Here is a 17,977-nt window from a genome sequence, read left to right as displayed (position 1 = left end):
TGACCGTGACAACGCTGGGTGTACGTACTGGTATCTTGTTTAGACACACACGCAAACACACTGTCATGAAAGTCATTATTCGGGAAGACACTCTTCTAGAAACACACACACTCATGGAAAGCATTATTTAGGAAGACATGAGTCAAATCCTTCCATGAACCACCTTCATCATTTCTGTGATGTCTTGCTGTAGCCATGGCAACCAATAACACTGGGACTCTTCATCCTAAGTGTATTAAAACCAATTTCCTTTGTCCTAAGCTTTCAGTAAACCAACTCACAGACAACTCAGAGTTAGCGTGGGAGGACTGCAACCGCAACACACACACACACACACACACACACACACACACACACACATATTAAACACAAATGCTGGCTTGGAATATCTTTATTGTTTATAGGCTCTGAATTGGAGACAAGCTGTTCTTCCTGTTAGTGTTACAAGCCATCAAGCTCAAAATGGACAATTGCATTACAGTCTGTTTAAACGAGATTAAGCAGGAAGTAACATTGCACGATTCTTTCCTGAACCCAAAGCTGCTATTTAGAGTCAGACTTTATTGAACCAACCTGTAAAGTACGGCACCGTCGTACACAGAGTCATTGAGGTAAACCTCCTGATCATGGAGGATCATCTCTTGGCCGAGCGGAGCATTGTACGACACCAGGCCATCTGCAAATAAACAGATGACAATGATGGAAAGTAAATATTTTAAAACTAAACTTTTTTAAAGATTTAAGGAACATTGAACATTCAGAGCTATTGGAGAAAATGAAAGATATAAATTAAGCAAAATAAACAAAATGAAACAAATTTAGTAAATAAACCATGTAGTCTGAGTTGATTAAACCCAAAATTAAATTTACAGTACTGTGCAAGTCTCGAGGCCCACTTATTTCAGATTAAATCAAACTAAATTATGGACAAATTGGAAATTGGAAATGGGAACACATGACTTTAGTGTCTAAAGATACTATATATAAAACTGGTTGTTTCATACCATAGATTATATGGTTTTCATGCTTGAATAATTCATAGATCAATGTGTGGCTTATCATTCTTCTGAAACGGCTCAGGTACAGGGACTGGAGTGAAAATAATAGACGACAAAGTAATTCAACAAGAACTATTCATACCGACATCAATATAAATACAAGAAAGTCTGGCTCTTTGTAAGCATAATATGAAGAAATGAAGGGGGTCAAGACTTTTGCACAATACTGATTATTCCTCTTTTGTCTGATAAAGGTGTTTGCAAGAGTATGTATTATGTAAAATAGTACATATTGAAGCTTAATTTTATGTTTTAAGTAATGAATTTTATATTCTAAAATGCTTTATTTTTATTCAAGTTAACGGTAAGAAATAAAAACGTGAAAGCATCAAAGCATATCTCTGTGGTGAACGTGGATATTATTTTTGTGATTGTGAAACACTTTTTATTTTTATTGTCGCTTCTTTTTGGTAGTAAAAGTCAATATGGATCTTTTATTAGAGTCTGCCATATGTGTTTAATAGTCCTGTTTTATTAAAATATGTTGGCCAAAAACAAGAAGTTTTGTCTCAGATCAAGACATTATGACCTATGCCACACATAAGTTAGGTTCAGCCTTTATTCATCACATATACATTACTGCACAGTGAAAATCTTCATTCTTGGCATATCACATCTTTAGTCCGCAGTCAGAGTGCAAAGTCAGCCATTTTTATGGCATCCCTGGAGCAGACAGGGTTAAGGGCAATGCTCAAAGGCCCAACAGAGGCAACATGTCTGAGCTAAGGCTCGAACCGCTGACCTTCCAATCAGCAACTCGGAGCCTTAACACACAATGTTCAGATACTTTAAAAAACTAAACAGTTTAAAAGTTTTTAAATAAATTTTTCTTCTTTCAATATGCAGCTTTCTGAATGCGAAACAATGAAGAGGAGCATTTTTATAATTCTCAACTTGAACCCTTGAGCTAAACACTAAACTGCAATAAGGAAGTAACCATAGAAAAGTATGAGATATATATAAGAAAGGGGATTTCAAGGGGATAAAGGGAAAGGGAATAAAGTTTCGTGGTATGCATGGGGATGCATCTGCTATCCTAAGAGTTTTGATGAAAAGAGACAGAATACTATTTATTATTATTATTATTATTATTATTATTATTATTATTATTATTATTATTATTGAATTGGATTTACATCAGGCAGGAAGATCACCGCACAAGGCAAAAGGTTGAATCTTTATCAAAAAATGATCTAATAATTTACAATAGCAGAGTCTACTATAACTACTAGAACGAGAGAGATGTGAGATCCATTGTGATATTGTTGCCAAGAGAAATAAACAGAGTCTGTGTTTGTGAGCTTAATTATTAAACTTTAGCAGCGAAAGTACAGCAGTGAACCAGATCACTGCTCTGTGACTATTACATATAATGAGCCTTTTAATGACTAGGTGAAGCCGAATCAACATCTTGTAGTGTTATTACCTAGCCACTCGCAGCCATAGAGCTCTACCCGCATACACACGTTCATGGAGTGGTCGATGACGGGCATGAAGCGCACAAAGCGTGCGATGATGGGCGGCTCCAGGTCCTTGAGCACGATGTCATAGGCATTCCTGTTCCCCTCAATTACCTTTAACACAGATCATTCCATAAAACACAGCAGTTGATAATGAGATAAACATTATCTGGAAAACTCTCCTATCATAAGATGCGTGTGGTGCTGTGGCACGTAAGTGCATAATATGTAAACAAACCAGCAGCAAGTTTAGAAGTACATCAACGTTAACTTAAGGAAATAAAAGAAAGAAAGGGTGTGTACAGTACAGTATATATGAAGTCGATGTTGTGTTTTGTTGTAATATTTTTGGACTATGGTTTATATTATATGTGATGTAAAGAAAATATTCTAACAGTATCAAACTAGAGGTCTTAACTACAGTCCTATAATTCTGCCAAGATTTAAGTTTGATTTAAATAATTAGCAAATTATCAGGCTACATTCATTATCAATAAACTTTTATTTTATTCATACTGTTGTATTTATACACCATTCAGAAACAATTTCAAAAACCATTAACATTAATAGCACTTAGGTTTTAGTTTCCCTTTGTGCCACGTCCCCATGGCACCTTGTGGAAAGACTTCTAAAGGAACTAGGACATTATCGGCAGATCCGTTGGGTGCTGCCGGTTGCAGGGCGGGACCTTTGTGGATTGGGCTTATTTGTCTGCTGCATCCCATGGGTGTTTGATCGGCTTGGGATCTGGGGAGCTTGGAGGCTGGGTCAACAACCTTCATCTCTTCGCCTCCTGGGCATTATTCATGGCAGACTGTGTTGCTCTGGGTGTTCTTATATGTTTTTCTTGTAGCCAGCATTACATTTTGTCAGCAGGTTGTGCTGCATTGGGCAGTGAGTACATTTACATTTCAGTAATCGGCAGATGTCCTTAACCGGAGTGACTTACATTCTTTATCTCATTATACAGCTGAACAGTTGAGGTTTAAGGGTTTGAATCTGACACCTTTTGGATTGTAATCCAACGCCTTAACTGCTGAGCTACCCCTGACCCTGATTACTGGATAAAAACACTCACAGCTCTGATGTTTGAAAATCAATCTGCACAATTTGCGCATTAACTCTATGTGTGCACTGTCCATGGCACGTACTTCCTTTCCTTGCCGGTTGCGCCAGGATATCCAGCGACTGCCATCACGGCTGTACTTGATCTTGTAGGTCTGGGCAAACTCATTCCCGATGCCCCCCGCGTGCCGCCCTTGAGTGCCCACCAGGGTGATAAAGTGCAGAGAGCGGAGGTCAACCTGCAAGAACTCATTCATGTTCTCTGGTTCAATAGTGCTCTCTGGACACCACGCACCATCCCCTTCCTCTGAGTCCAGTCTACCACAGCAGGAAAACAAAATCCAGAGAGAGAATCAGGGAATGCAAGCCAAAGTACCATACAGGAAAGAATCTTCTTGGATGAAGATGAATTGTTAAGATTTGAATTTGAGATTTTACAGTCTTACCTGCCATATTTTGCTGCTGTTGAGTCAGACCACTGACTTGAAGCTGAAATGTCTTCGTCTAAGATCTGTCTTCCAGACATCCCCAAAGGGGATCGACACACGCCTGTGGGAAAATAAAGACCTTATGTAAATACTGATGGAATTGCATGTTGCAATCAATCATCCAGATATGTCACTAAACTGCATATTAAAAAAAAAAAACTGGAACTATTGCACCATAAGGTATTCTAGGTAATTTTGACAAGGCTTCTTGAGAATGTTAATGCTATTGAACAGTTCTAGACAAAAGTCTATAACAGCATTTCAGATAATATTACAACTCATTCAGTTCAATCAACATGGTCTTTCTCTAAAAACTTTAACTGATTCATATTATTTCTCATACAGTAACTATGGTTGTAAGTGATTTACATTGACTTGTTGATATGTTTTAGCATTAATAATTCTAATCCTATAAATGTAGTTCATGTTGATAGTGCTTTTTTTTCTTTATAATTATTTGTTAGCTCATATTTGTAACCCTAGCTCAAACACCAACTTTTCAGTAGCTGAGTTTGCTATCTGGTAGTAGTGTCATTAGCTGGCTAAGCAACATTAACCTAGTAGGTGACAAATAAAATTTTTTTTTTTTTATTTAGTTCTTGCGATGAACAGATTTGTACCCAAGTCTCCATTAGTGAACAGTTGATAACTAAAACTAATTCCTGTTGTAAAATTACAGATTTTCCCCATATAACACACAGTTATATATACTGTAGGGGTGAAAGTAGTCTTACATTTTTATCATACTATGGAGACAAAAGAAGAATAGACCATGGAGGTAATGGACAGTCCAATGAATCGAAACTGTTCCAGGGTTGAATCCCAAATAGTGCAAAACAGAAAGCCTGTGCACTATGTAGGGTGTCTATTTCCTTTGTTCCACAAACCAATTAATGCCCTTGATCAGTGTTTGGAGTGGTATTTGGGATTCAGCCTTGTGTTAGAACTAATTAGTTTTGTAGCTTATGTCAGACATAAACATGAACAGAATAACACTGACAGTTGTTCCATCCATCCTAGTGTACTTTCACCTAAGGTTATAAGGGGAATGTATTCATGGCTACGATATGTGGTACCACCAAATGACAGTGGGTCTCCTTTTGAGTCTGGTTCCTCTTAAGGTTTCTTCCTCATGTCATCTCAGGGAGTTTTGCTCCCCATCACCGCTTCCGGCCTGCTCAGTAGAGACCAACTAATAAAACTGTCTTATTAAATACATAGGCTATAAAACAATGTCTTAATTTTTAAAATGTATATCTGTAACCAAAAAAAATTAAGCTTTTAAATGCTTTATTTCTGCTTTATATGACAATGTACAGTATATATGTATTGTTAAAATCACTGTACATAAATAAAATTTTACCAAATTGAGTTATGTTTGCTAGATAAGGCTCTGAACTAGCTAACTAACATTAGCCAACACATCAATATTTAGCTACCTAGCAAAAGCCTTGCTAGCAACTCAGCTAGAACAGCAACACTGTTCTACAGTAAATAAAATTTTACCAAACTAAGTTATGTGTTGCTAGCTACTCAACTAGAATAAACTGAAAACACTAATTTATAGTTAGCTAAATTTGCCATCTGGCAAAAGTGTTCCAGCTAGCCAGCTAACTAGCATTAAACAATACACCAACATTACAATACACCAATACATTTTTTTTTTTTCCTATTCCAACATGACTGTGCCCTAGTGCATAAAGCAAGAAATATAAAGACATGGTTTGATGAGTTCAGTGTGAAAAAACTTTACTGGCCCACACAGAGCCCTGTGACCTCAACCCCATTTTGATTGTGAGCCAGGCCTTCTGGTCCAACATCAGTGCCTGACCTCGTAAATGCTCTACAGAATGAATGGGCATGAATTTCCACAGAAACGATCCAAAATCTTGCAGACAGCCTTCCAAAAAGTGTGGAAGCTGCAAAAGGGGGACCAACTCCATATTGAAGTGTATGTATTTGGGTACCGTGTCACTGCAGGTTTGGCCAAATACTTTAGTCAATATAGTGTATTTCTACGTTAAGAATCTTAGCTACGAGTGAAAGTAAATGATATTCCACATTTCATATAGGGTAAACTGTCATTAAATATGGTTCATACATAAAGTTAGCAAACATTTATGTTAGCTAGCATAGTAGCAGTTGTATAGCGGTTGTGGAAAAAAGCAATGCACTTCCTATAAATTACACACATAAAGAGTGTGCTACAGCGAGAGCGGTCCCTATGAGTTCAGACATTACTCTCCTAACATCTTGTGGTAGGAAGCTGTGTTGTTTCTTGTAAAACAGTCAATATTCCAAGGCTGTAGGTCTGCATAGAGAAAATCATGATTGCAATAATAATAAATGAATCAACGTTTGAGGGTTGGCATGGGTTAAGTTGGAGCAGAAACTGGAGAAACACCCCTTTCCCCTCACTAACATTGTGGTTACCCTACAGAAATATAGTTTCAAAATATAGAGCGCTCTTTTGGCTTGCACCATTTCGAAAAGTCACCAGACATCCTGGTTTGGAATGAAACAAACAGTCCGAGCCTCACATGCCTCCTGTGTGGTCTTTACAAGGACATGATTAAAGTGAGCCCACCTCCTGAGAACACTTTCCTTCCATTTATTTTTTTTCCCCCTGTAATTTAATCTTGATACTACTGAGGTTGCCTGGTATGCTAACTGTTAACCTTTACAAGCTAGAAACTGATTGTCATTCCACATAGGACCTGCGTGCTCTAAAAGCAAATGATGGCGAGGCTTTGATCAATATTATTATAATAAAAAAATAAGAAAGAGAAGGAAGATTTACATAGCTTTACACTTCATTTCCTTTTGTCTGGCCGTGACTGGAGGCAGCGCTGCGGGATGGTATGGTTAAACACACACATGGCAGGACATACCAGAAAAGATGAAATACTACGCTGGCACTGTATCGCTTTCAGACTGTAATAGATCAAGAAGCTTTACGGTGCTGGCTGAATTAACTAAACTAATCAAAAAACCCTAAACTAACCAGACAGTACCTCTTCCTGACAGCAGGGGTCAGTGTCTCCAGAATTAGGTGAACATTTCCTGTGTACTTCCTGCTTGCCATTCTCTCAAGGTGTCTAAGTTCTGAACTGTGTTTTCCACTCGCTGTCGGTGTCTGGTAACCTCTTTCTTTGAAGTTCTTAGTTATAATAAAATCTACATTCTATACTACATATACTACCACATACTATAATACAAATTATTTATATATCATTTAAAACTTAAATTATGGATAACATTTTAGTTACTTAACATATATTAAGACCTCATTGATGAGATGCTAAAAAGACCGTAGTACAGTAGTCGTGGACAGGGAACCAAGCCAGTACAGAGCACACACACACACACACACACACACACACACGCTACGGGCATTTTGGAAACGCTATTCAGCATAGTCTGCATGTCTTTGGACTGTGGGACGAAACCAGAGTACCCGGATGAATCCCACCGAGCACGAGGAGAACATGCAAACTCCATGCACACAGAACCCGAGGCAGGAATTTAACCTTCAACCCTGAAGGGTTCAAGGTCACGCCACCACTAAAGGGGAATAATTGTGCACAATTTACTTTTAGATTATTATCTCCATTGTGTGTGTGTGTGTGTGTGAATGCAAACAAAAAACAGAGAGAGAGGGGGGCGGGCACCTTCACTCCATTTTTTATCTTCCTTAAAGGAGCTTTTTCTTGCTTTTCTTTTGTCTTTACTTGTCTGTTAGTCACAATGTTCGCAATGTTCATAAGAAAACAAAAAGGTAATGCAATCTCCTCTGGCCCAGGGCTCAGCTCCAAAGTCACCATTTTATATTTTTCTAAGTGAAGCAGCAGAGGCTATTGTTTATTTTTGGTGGAAATGTTCTGACCGGCTCTCCCGAAACGTGAACGTGTGTGTGTGTGTGTGTATGTGTTAAACAATCCACAATAGACTATTTTCTCAATGAAAGACAATTCCGAGCTAGTTTTGCAAAATCTTTATATTGTAAGTGTTACTACATTATAGCAATTGCTTGTTAAGCTTGTCTGCTTGCAGAATTTATGCAGACCTAAAACGCTCAGAGGCCAGTGTTGCTTGATTGACTTTTAGTAGCAACAGATCCATTGTGTGTGGATGTGAGAATGTTATTTTGTAATGGTATCTTAAATTTCACCTGTTTCATGGTATACATTTTTAATCAGGAGCTACATATCTGGTTCCTCTATTTCTTAAGACTCCAATCAGTTATCTCAAGGCTCCCATCTATGTATGGCTGTAGCAGAAACTGGTAATCCAACACGTAGTCTACAGATGACAGTGGCAAGCACTTTACTGCTGCGCCATTTAGTAGCCCAATCTGCTTGTTTTGCAGAGGGGTTCAAAAAAGGAGTATTTGTGTCAGCCATTTCCAGTTTCTGCTTTCTGATTTGCTAAAAAAATACACGTCTGCATATGGGCATTCGAGGGCAGTTTGTTTAAAGTTTAATACACCGAAACGGCACATTTAAAAAATGAGTGAAGCACAAATAAAAGATCATGCATGCCATGATGTAGCATCTGAGTTGTATTTCAGATTTGCATTCAGATCCACATTTTGGAGATCTCTAATATTTATCTTTGCAATTTAAAAATGACTGAAATTAATGACCTTTAACCTCTTCTGTCCATATGATCCTTATATTAGGAATAGTTATTACTATTGCATTAGAGGTAAAACAACATTTAATTTATTTTTAAGAGAAAAGCTCATAATTGGAGTTTGTTGAAATGTTTGCAGGGCGGTTAAAGTTAAGAAAAACCAAAAATAAAACTCATGAAAAGAAATAACGAAATTAACTTTTTTTCCTGCACAAAATGAGTGTGACTTTTACATACTTTTGCAAAGAACATCTTCTTGGTTTCTAATACTACTAACACCATTCTGTGATAACAAACTGAAAGTGCATGAAACCCTCAAATGATAACTGAATAAAACTAGCCGTCCAGACAAACTAAAGTCTATATCAAGTCGATATAATTGTGTAGATGCTCAGTTATGCTTGTGTTTGCATGTTTTAGTGTGTCATGGACTGGATGTTAAAAGTTCACTTGGAAGTGCACAAGGCCTCTCCTAGTCCGCATGGCCTCTCTATCACAACAGCAAGCCTTTGTGCTCCTGCCAGCAACAGCAAGAAGAGTGGAGAAGGTCTTTTTTTGTATCCATTTTCCTTTCCGGCTCTCCTCCAAATGTTTGCTTAAAAAGTCAAGATGGGGGAAACCTCAGAGGCCCAGGACAAGCCGATACGCTCCAAAATAAGCCGAATCCCCCAACAAAACCTTCTGGTAGATGGCGCAGGTCTGTGGTGAATCCATACACACGAGCCATGGTGTATGTGTTTCAGCAGAACAGAGGTCATCGTTTTGTTTATGCTTATTGGCGTAAAAAATATGCCTAAAGGAAAACGAAAGAGGCGTCCTGACTCTGGTTTTGCAGGATGTTTTTTCACACATACTTTAAATGCTCAGTCTCACAAGAGAGGAAAAAGTCAGCCTACACACAAATGAAATGAAATCTGGTCGTTCTGGTACGCTGTGGGGGCATCCGTTTATTTTCCTGGCATGGTTTGGCACTACTTGTCCACTTAGAGAATAGAGACTTAATAGTTCCTCTGACTGAGATCCCTTTTATTCTGTGCTGAAGCATTTTTATTCAAACGGTCTTCAAGTGGATTCTTCTGATAAGTCGAGAGGGGAAATGAGGTTGCTGCTGAAGTTATTACATAAACAACCAGTTTTTAAACTGTAGCTTTAGGTACTTGGAAAGAAATAAGAGGTGACTCAAGACTTATGCACAGTACTGTATATGTACAAAGCATGCATATGTGTGTTTTTTCATCGCTCATATATTTTTGTTAGCATTTCCTACTGTGCAGCTCCGGTACTGACTGTGTAAAATTTTCAATGTTCTTCCCGTGTTCCTGATGGTTTCCACTGGGTTCTATGGTTTTCTTCAATTATCCAAAAGCATGCAGGTTGATTTACTGATATATCTTACATCGTCATTTACTGTATATGAAGATTAATGCAATTTATAATCATATTTATACAATCAACTTATAATTAAGAACTAATTGCTTTGACCCAACAATGAGAAAAAGACTTTTTTGTTTATATGTTTTGAAATTTCATTTGTTTTGAGGTGCTGAATTAGAGACAAATGCTCATAGAAAGCTAAAAAGGAGATTTCTTCGCCTGGACCCTGTAGTAAGAATGTGTTTACTCAGTAGGGTTTCTTGCCTGCGCTCTCTCTGACCCCGGAGGGAAAAGGGAGTTGGTTGCACAGGAGCCTTATCTAGGCCATGAAGCGGGCAGAGCTAGCACTTAGCTACTCAGGCTAAAAATATCTTACGCTTCAGAGGTGGAAAAGTACAAAAAATCTCTGGAGAGGAGGATAAGAACTACCTCTCCCTCTCTCGTTCTCTCTCTGTGCTAGATGAGGGAGTTATGTGCAGTTCCTATGCGCTCCAAGTGCCCCTTTTCGCCCTGTACACTGAGCGTGCCAGGCCTTCTTTTTTCATGCCCTCGTCTTGTAAATGGCACGTTTGTTTCATCATGTTTGCTTTCTAACCACTGGCTCCAATGCCTTGTACACATGCACACACTAACATACTCGATGACTCAAGAACACACACATACAAGTGCACACAGGATATATACACACCCTCACAAAAGGTCATGCATCACTGAAGGACATAAAATAAATAAAATCAAACAAATCCTGTTAGCTGGGTTTCAGTGGTATACAGTATATGGGTTCACTTTATGTTGCACATACACAGTGTGTACCGCACTTCATTCTCAGAAAATGAGGAAAAAGGGCATGGTATAACTACACTGCTCGGGAATTTTAAAAAGCGGAAAGTTGGCGGCGGATGGGATCTCATGACTGGTGCATCGCATTTTTCCTGCTACTGGAAAAAAAAAAAACCCAGCCGTTTAATTTTAGGAGAACGTGGTGGAGCGCAGAGAGATTACAGCATACAGGAATCTCTCATATCGAAAGTAATGTATACAAGGAAAATTGTTAAAAACAGACATCATAAAGACAAAAGTATTTGGTCAAACCTTTTAATTATTGATGTTTCAATTAGGGCCCTTATCCCCAATGAAGGACAATCTTAATGCGTCAGCATACCAAGACACCTTGGACAATGTTACGCTTCTAGCTTTGTGGCAAAATTTTAGGTAAGGTCCTTCTTTTTATTCCCCAGTGCACAAAGCAACGACTATAAAGATATGCTTTGATATGCCGTTGCAGGTTTGTCCTAATACTTTTGTCCCTATAGTGTAGATGCATTTGCACATTGATCTTAAGTCTTATGAATAAAGATTTTTTTGAATCTGTGTGAGTGTGAAAGCCTGGACTGGAAACCATATATCAACACTCTCTACCATACTTGTCCTTTATCTATCTCTTTATTCCTCGTCTAACCTGAATTGAATTGAATTGAATTGAATTGAAATTGAATTGAATTGAATTGAATTAACCTCGGCACCCATGGCCGTGAGAGCGAGGATCGCTCTGCTTCCGCAGGGTCCGAGCTGCTCAACAAGGCTCTGGAAATCTCACAGTGGCTCTGGAAAAATTAAAGAAAGCGAAGCCCGATTCAAAGTACTTTCCTGTTGTCAAAATGTCTGGTATGCACTAGCCACAGACTCCAGCCTGATTGCTGAATCCTCTGTGAACGGTTGAACTTTGTCTCTTCCTACGTTAAATAATCATCTCACAGCTCCTCATCGCTCCCAGGAACCCGAGGTGCAGTTTCCTGAAGTGTTCAGAGCTTTAGAATTCAGCTAACATCATTCCTTAACATCTGTGGACTATGATTCTTCAGTATCCATCCATCAGAGTTGTGTTGAAGTATTTTCCATGTCCATCAATAAAACAGTATCACTGGATGATGATCCAGAATCCTCAGTATTTTACTGTACTTTCGCATATGCATAGAATACAATGTGCTAGAGGTTACATTTGTCCAAATGAATAGAGGATTTCCCAGTGTTTCAGACACCTTTATGTAGCATAGTTTATCCATCCAACAAAATAAACGTAATCTCTTTGAACCAGTTGTGTGGATTATTCATAGAAACCCTAAGGCACTTTAAATATGTTAAAAAGTTCAATATTTGTGAGGTGCGACAGCACAGTGGTTACCACTGTCACTGTGCACCTCCAGGGTCCAGGTTCTATTCCCCCCTCGGGGTCTGTCTGCATGGAGTTTCTATGTTCTTGGTGGGTTTCCTCCGGGTACTCCGGTTTCCTTCCACAGTCCAAAGACATGCAGATTACGCCAATTGGCATTTCTAAATTGCCACGAATGTTAATGAGTGAGTGTATATGTGTGTGTGCCCTGCAATGGATTGGCACCCCGTTCAGGGTGTAACCCGCCTTGTGCCCTAAATCTCCTGAGGCTCCAGGTCCTCCTCAACCCTGTATACAGAATAAAACGGTATAGACAATATGTGAGTGAGTGAGTGAGTGAGAGTGATGTGCTTAGAAATTTTAGTGCGAATTATTCCTGTGTATTTTTGTGCCACATTGCCATCACAAGATGGCATTAATAAAAATTAATAAAGCGCATTATTCGGGTTATATAGGGCGAATTTGGCCTTGAAAAAAATAATGTGGTAGGGAAGAACAGGAGCTGTGACTGAGTGAAATTCCTGGAGGATTTTGTGCACTTGTTATTTGTCATTTATTACCGTTTTCACTTTTACCTTTTAGGACTTTTATGTTGCATGGATACTGAAAATTTGCTGTGCCTTTACCATGCTTGTTAATTAATAGATAACTTGTTATTCGTCATCAAAGTAGGCAGTAATATAAAGCAAATCAGCGACAGCTTTTGTAAATCTTCCAGTTTTTTTTTTGGCCTACAAAAACATTTACAAACAACTTAACATTCATAAATGAAGTTCATCATGTTTGCAGTTATGTAATAATATTGTAAAATGATTTTCTTATTATTATAACATGCTTTTTCGTAAACAGCAAAGAAAATACACACATACACTTGTTTTTGTTTGCATTCTTAAAACATACTGTAGGCCTTGAAAATTTGTTCTTTATTAAAAACACAGAATACACAACCCTCGTAGATGTGAACTGATAGGAACTAAAATGATAGAAAGACGTGCTATAATCCAGCCAGAGTAAAATGTCACTGTCTGGCACGGCGTGTCCTCAGCACTCAGGGATTATGGGAAATAGTGGGATTCAGCAGCACAGAGGAGCACTGTCTGATCCAGAGTCTGGTTTCGCAATACAATTAAAGGATGCGAAATGACACAGAGGGATAAAACCACAGAGAGCTAAGAGATAGTTTTCTATTGTTCTACCTCTGAGACTACTGGGAAGATACGCATCCATGACTCCAAGCTCACATGCAAATAATTATGTCTGGCTCTGTGTTTGTTTCCAAATCTCTGAAATTGCATAATACTGTACTTATGGGAAAAAAAACTCATTTTGTGTACTGTATTAGGAGGAAAAAAAAAAAGTCTGTATTAAGAGGGGAAAAAAAACACCCTTGCAGACTCAGAGAATTGTATTGTGCTTCATACCGAAGATAAATGAGCCATTAAAAGTGGCAAGTAGATTATTATAGTATTAAATAGATACTGTAGATCCTTGGGTCAAACTTGGTACAGTCTCACTAGCATTATAATATACACTGCCTGGCCTAAAACTAATCAGCCTGTGTAAAAAAAACTCTATAGATGTGACTATGATCTTCAGATCATCAGATGACTTCATTTTATCGCCACATGACCAATTGAAGCAACCCCAGATCATAACACTGCCTCTACAGGTGTGTACAGTGGCCACTATGCATGATGGTACATCTCTTCATGCGCTTCCCTTCTTACCCTGACACGCCCATCGCTCTGCAATAGGGTCACTCCGGACCCATCAGACCACATGACCTTCTTCCATCGCTCCAATCGTTATACTGCAATCGTTATCGCTCCGATCGTTATACTCCCTAGCAAATTGAACTCTTTTTTGATTGGTTTTACTAACAAGTGTTTTTTTTTAATGGCTACACAGCTGTTTAGTTCCAATCCTGTGAGTTGAGTTTGTACGGAAATTACTCTTACTTTCAATATTAAACATAACTATGATTTTTACTTTAAGTTTTTTTTATTATGGAACTTCAAGTGTTTAAGTGAGCATCTTTTCTTTTTTTTTTTTACAGACAAGCTAAAGTTGACATTTGTGTAAAACTTAAATACTATCTCTTACTATGTCTATAGAACTTTCGTCCAAAACTATTAATATTGTTTCAAAAATAACCAAACGTTTACATATTTTTCATTGAAAGGTGGAAAATTGTATCTAAAACTAGTTAGCTACTAGTCTAAGCTACTGCTCACTCTCTCACCATCTACAGTATACTGCTTTATCCTGGGCGGGGTCACGGGGGCCCGGAGCCTATCCCAGGAGACTGAGGGGCACGCTGGAGTACCCAGAGGAAGGAAACCCACCAAGCACGTGGAGAACATGCAAACTTCATGCACACAGATTACAGGTGGGAATTGAACACAGACCCAAGAGGTGCAAGGCGACAGTGCTATTACTGAGCCACTGTACCACCTTAGCTGCTTCAAAATGAAACAACAGTTGACGTATTTTCGGTTTAAAAGTTTTAATACTTCTTCAAAAGCTTGTCTCTAAACCTAGCTAGCGTGCAACCTCACTTAGCTAGAAAAATAATTAAAAAACAAAATCATTCTGCTTTTAACAGTATAGTATAACAAAATTAGCTTCAATAATTAACATGACAAGCTAAACTGCATCACCAAATTCCATTTAACCTCAGACAAATATCTACCAATCTGACTAGAACAAAATTGCGAGTGTTATTCTATTGTACGACATGTTGCTAAGAATTCTATGAGAATCCGTATTGACAATAAGATACTAAAATTCCTTTTGTGTACCTGCAGCGAATGCAAACTGGTTACCAGTTGAGTAACTGCAGGTTAGCAGGTAAATAACCAGTTTGGGATGATGAGAGCTCATAGGGGTGTGTCTAAAGCATATTCATTGTATATTGATCTATATAATCATAAATAAGGGGCAGTGGCTGCTCAATCAGTTGAGGCTGTGGGTTACTCGGCTACAACAGGCTTTCACTGTTGGGCCCTTGAGCAAGGCCCTTCAGCCTTTCTGCTCCTAGGGCACTGTGACCTGGCTCTGACCCCAGCTTCCTAACTGGGATATGTAAAAAAGTTCTTTCACTGTGCTGGTAGGTACATTTGACAAATAATTGATCCAGCTTCTTGTTTGTTGACGATGTAGAAACATTTCAGTGTTCCATTTCTTTTATCATTCAGCTTCCTTTGATTTATCCCTCTTTGAAATGCCATGAAGCAACACGCAGCGCGACACAGCTGTAAATCTAACCAGTAAATTGTACCACACATTCCACATGCATGCCACTGCCACGCTTTTACATACTGTAGGTCTGCCCTATCGTGCCCTAACTGCAGACATCTAAATGAACTTCTTCACACTGGAGCAACAGCATTTTGCGATTTTGATTGCTGAGGAGACGTTGAACAGCCAGCGGTGTCCCCGTCTCATTCCTCTGTCCCTACTGTATCTCTGCCTAGCATGTGGTTCGTTCTGGTTTCCTTGTAAAATATAATTGAACCTCACACTGACATCACACTTTCCTCCTCACAAACCACCCATGCTGGTGAAAAAGGGGACTGAGGAGAAAGGCGTGGCTCAGAGCTTCCTAGAAAGTTTCTTATATAACACCGCTTTCGAACCTGAGTAGGATTTAAAACGACATCATTAGTTTACAATACAGGAAAATGTGCAAGTTCTTTACACCGCAGTGAACTTTGGAACACGCACACTTTCCAGCAGCGTTCATTTAGGCATTTAACAAAGCACAATAAAAGATAGATCTTCTACTGCAGCACTGATACTTTGTTGATATCCAGCTCTGACAATTAGTCCTAGGGAGCAACTAGCAGGCTAAAACTTGTACAGTTTGTACGCTGGACGCTCCACATCAAGAGATTTAAAATGTGTAAGTGATTATATGGTTATGTTTTTCTTAAGGAAAAATAATGTAATGCAAGGTACCAGCGGTGTTCAGGTCAAACTGGGACTTTTCATTGTGCAGAATAACAGAACACAGTTATGAGAGTAAAGACTACCTTTATTTGTCTCTATAATCCCCTGCTACATCAATGCACTATCCCACTTATGGTATTTGGATACCATCAAAGTAGAAAGTTTTTCTTGGTATGCCTAAGGCATAGCTGGACTGCCTGCTTCATGTCTGAAACACTGGCCTCCCAGGATTTCCTTTAACAGCCTGGTTTGATCACCAAAGTTGTTCTGTTTTCGCATGACCTCATACTGATCTTACGTCACTTACACATCACAGGAACTCAGCTGACCTCGCTCTAATCTATTTCCACATGTTCGGACCATTAAAGGAGTTCTTGGGAGGCCAGCGTGTCAGACGTGCATTAGTGTAACAGTAGGTTATATAGAGAATTAAAGGTATTTTTGTGTTCTGTTATTCTCTACTACATATTTTGACTTGAATACCCCTCGTAACTATAAGTGAATAAAATACACAACGTGCCATTATTAAACAAACAACATTTTAAGCTAAACCAAATTACTGTGGTTTAAAAGGAATAACACATTGCTGTTCTAGAACAGTTCTGAACTTTGGGGGTGATCACATAATTGTTGCCGTATAACACCACTCACTAAGTTTTTTTTTTGTTTTTTTACTTATTAAAAGTAAAACAAGACTTACTTGGATTTACTTGAGCCTGTACATTGCCTGAGAGGTACAGAAGAAGTGATAGGGAAAAGATGATATTCCAAAGGAGGTTCATCTCAAATCGGGACCTGGCCTTCATTCCTGGAGAAGAAAACACAGTTAACAAACAGCACCTCAGATTAGAGCCGTTATAAAGGCTTTACAGAGCATAAGTAGCAGACACATCTCAATATCAAATGTTTAAAGGAGATTATTTCATATTTTGGACGCCTTCAGCATTGTTTTACAATGTAGAAAGAATAAAAATCAGGAATGAACATGCACTTAGACGGTGTGTCCAAACTTTTGACTGGTAGTGTATACGGCATTAAACAAATAACTAAAACCATAACGTTGATAAAGACAATGAACCTTAAATTGTCTTTGAAAGCTGGTGGAATTTCCATTCCGTCTACACACCACAGCCAAACGAGCTTCGCTTCTCAAAATGGTGAGAGTACGTCAATCCGTCCCACACCAGTCTGGACAAAACTGATCCATTATCTCAGCCTCGAGAAACCACTTACGAGCTTTACGTAAATTTATGGATGGAGAAGTTAGGTGTTGGAAAATTATTAATACATTTTTAATTAGAAACAGGTCATTTTTTTGTCAACGTGCCACCTGAGTGCCCTAGTGGGCTTCGTCCAGCTGAGGTAATGTCTAAGTCACTGCCACATGTCTCACTTATAGTGTCCCCCGCTTAGTGTGTGCTTCGCTTCTCTTTAAGCCAAGCTAATATTTACCATACAAATAAAAGCTGACGTTTATAGGAAATTTATGGTTTAGCATGTCAAACTCATGTGGTTAGGGGAATGACTTGTACTGTATGTCTGTTTATTTAGAAAATCTAAACAAACAAAAATTTCCTAGAAATGTAGTCATGCTGAGTCGAACCCTGGAGCATCAAAAGGATCTTTGAGGTATCACAGTTATAGATAAATAATTTATACATTTGTCACATGTAATCTACTGATTACAGATTGGGTTTTATTTATATATTTTTCATTATGGAAATTCAGATGTACAGTAATATATATATATATATATATATATATATACAAAAGTAT

General features: G+C 38.5%; 1 protein-coding gene across 3 annotated transcripts in view; it reads right to left on the bottom strand.

Moving 5' to 3' along the window:
• The window catches only part of ddr2a (discoidin domain receptor tyrosine kinase 2a), a 43,575-nt gene that overhangs the window by 8,606 nt on the left and 16,992 nt on the right, over window positions 1-17,977 (bottom strand). For all 3 annotated transcript variants that reach the window (XM_053499404.1, XM_053499405.1, XM_053499406.1), the window contains exons 2-6: window positions 16,902-17,009; window positions 4,030-4,132; window positions 3,670-3,901; window positions 2,485-2,632; window positions 574-676 (exon numbers count right to left, since the gene is read on the bottom strand). In XM_053499404.1, coding sequence (XP_053355379.1) covers window positions 574-676; window positions 2,485-2,632; window positions 3,670-3,901; window positions 4,030-4,132; window positions 16,902-17,007 — 692 coding nt within the window. In that variant the 5' untranslated portion in view covers window positions 17,008-17,009. The remainder of the gene's footprint in view (window positions 1-573; window positions 677-2,484; window positions 2,633-3,669; window positions 3,902-4,029; window positions 4,133-16,901; window positions 17,010-17,977) is intronic.

The sequence above is a fragment of the Clarias gariepinus genome, chromosome 6 (assembly GCF_024256425.1).
Source record: "Clarias gariepinus isolate MV-2021 ecotype Netherlands chromosome 6, CGAR_prim_01v2, whole genome shotgun sequence".
Classification (NCBI taxonomy): Eukaryota; Metazoa; Chordata; class Actinopteri; order Siluriformes; family Clariidae; genus Clarias; species Clarias gariepinus.
This window is presented reverse-complemented; position numbering and strand designations above follow the sequence as displayed.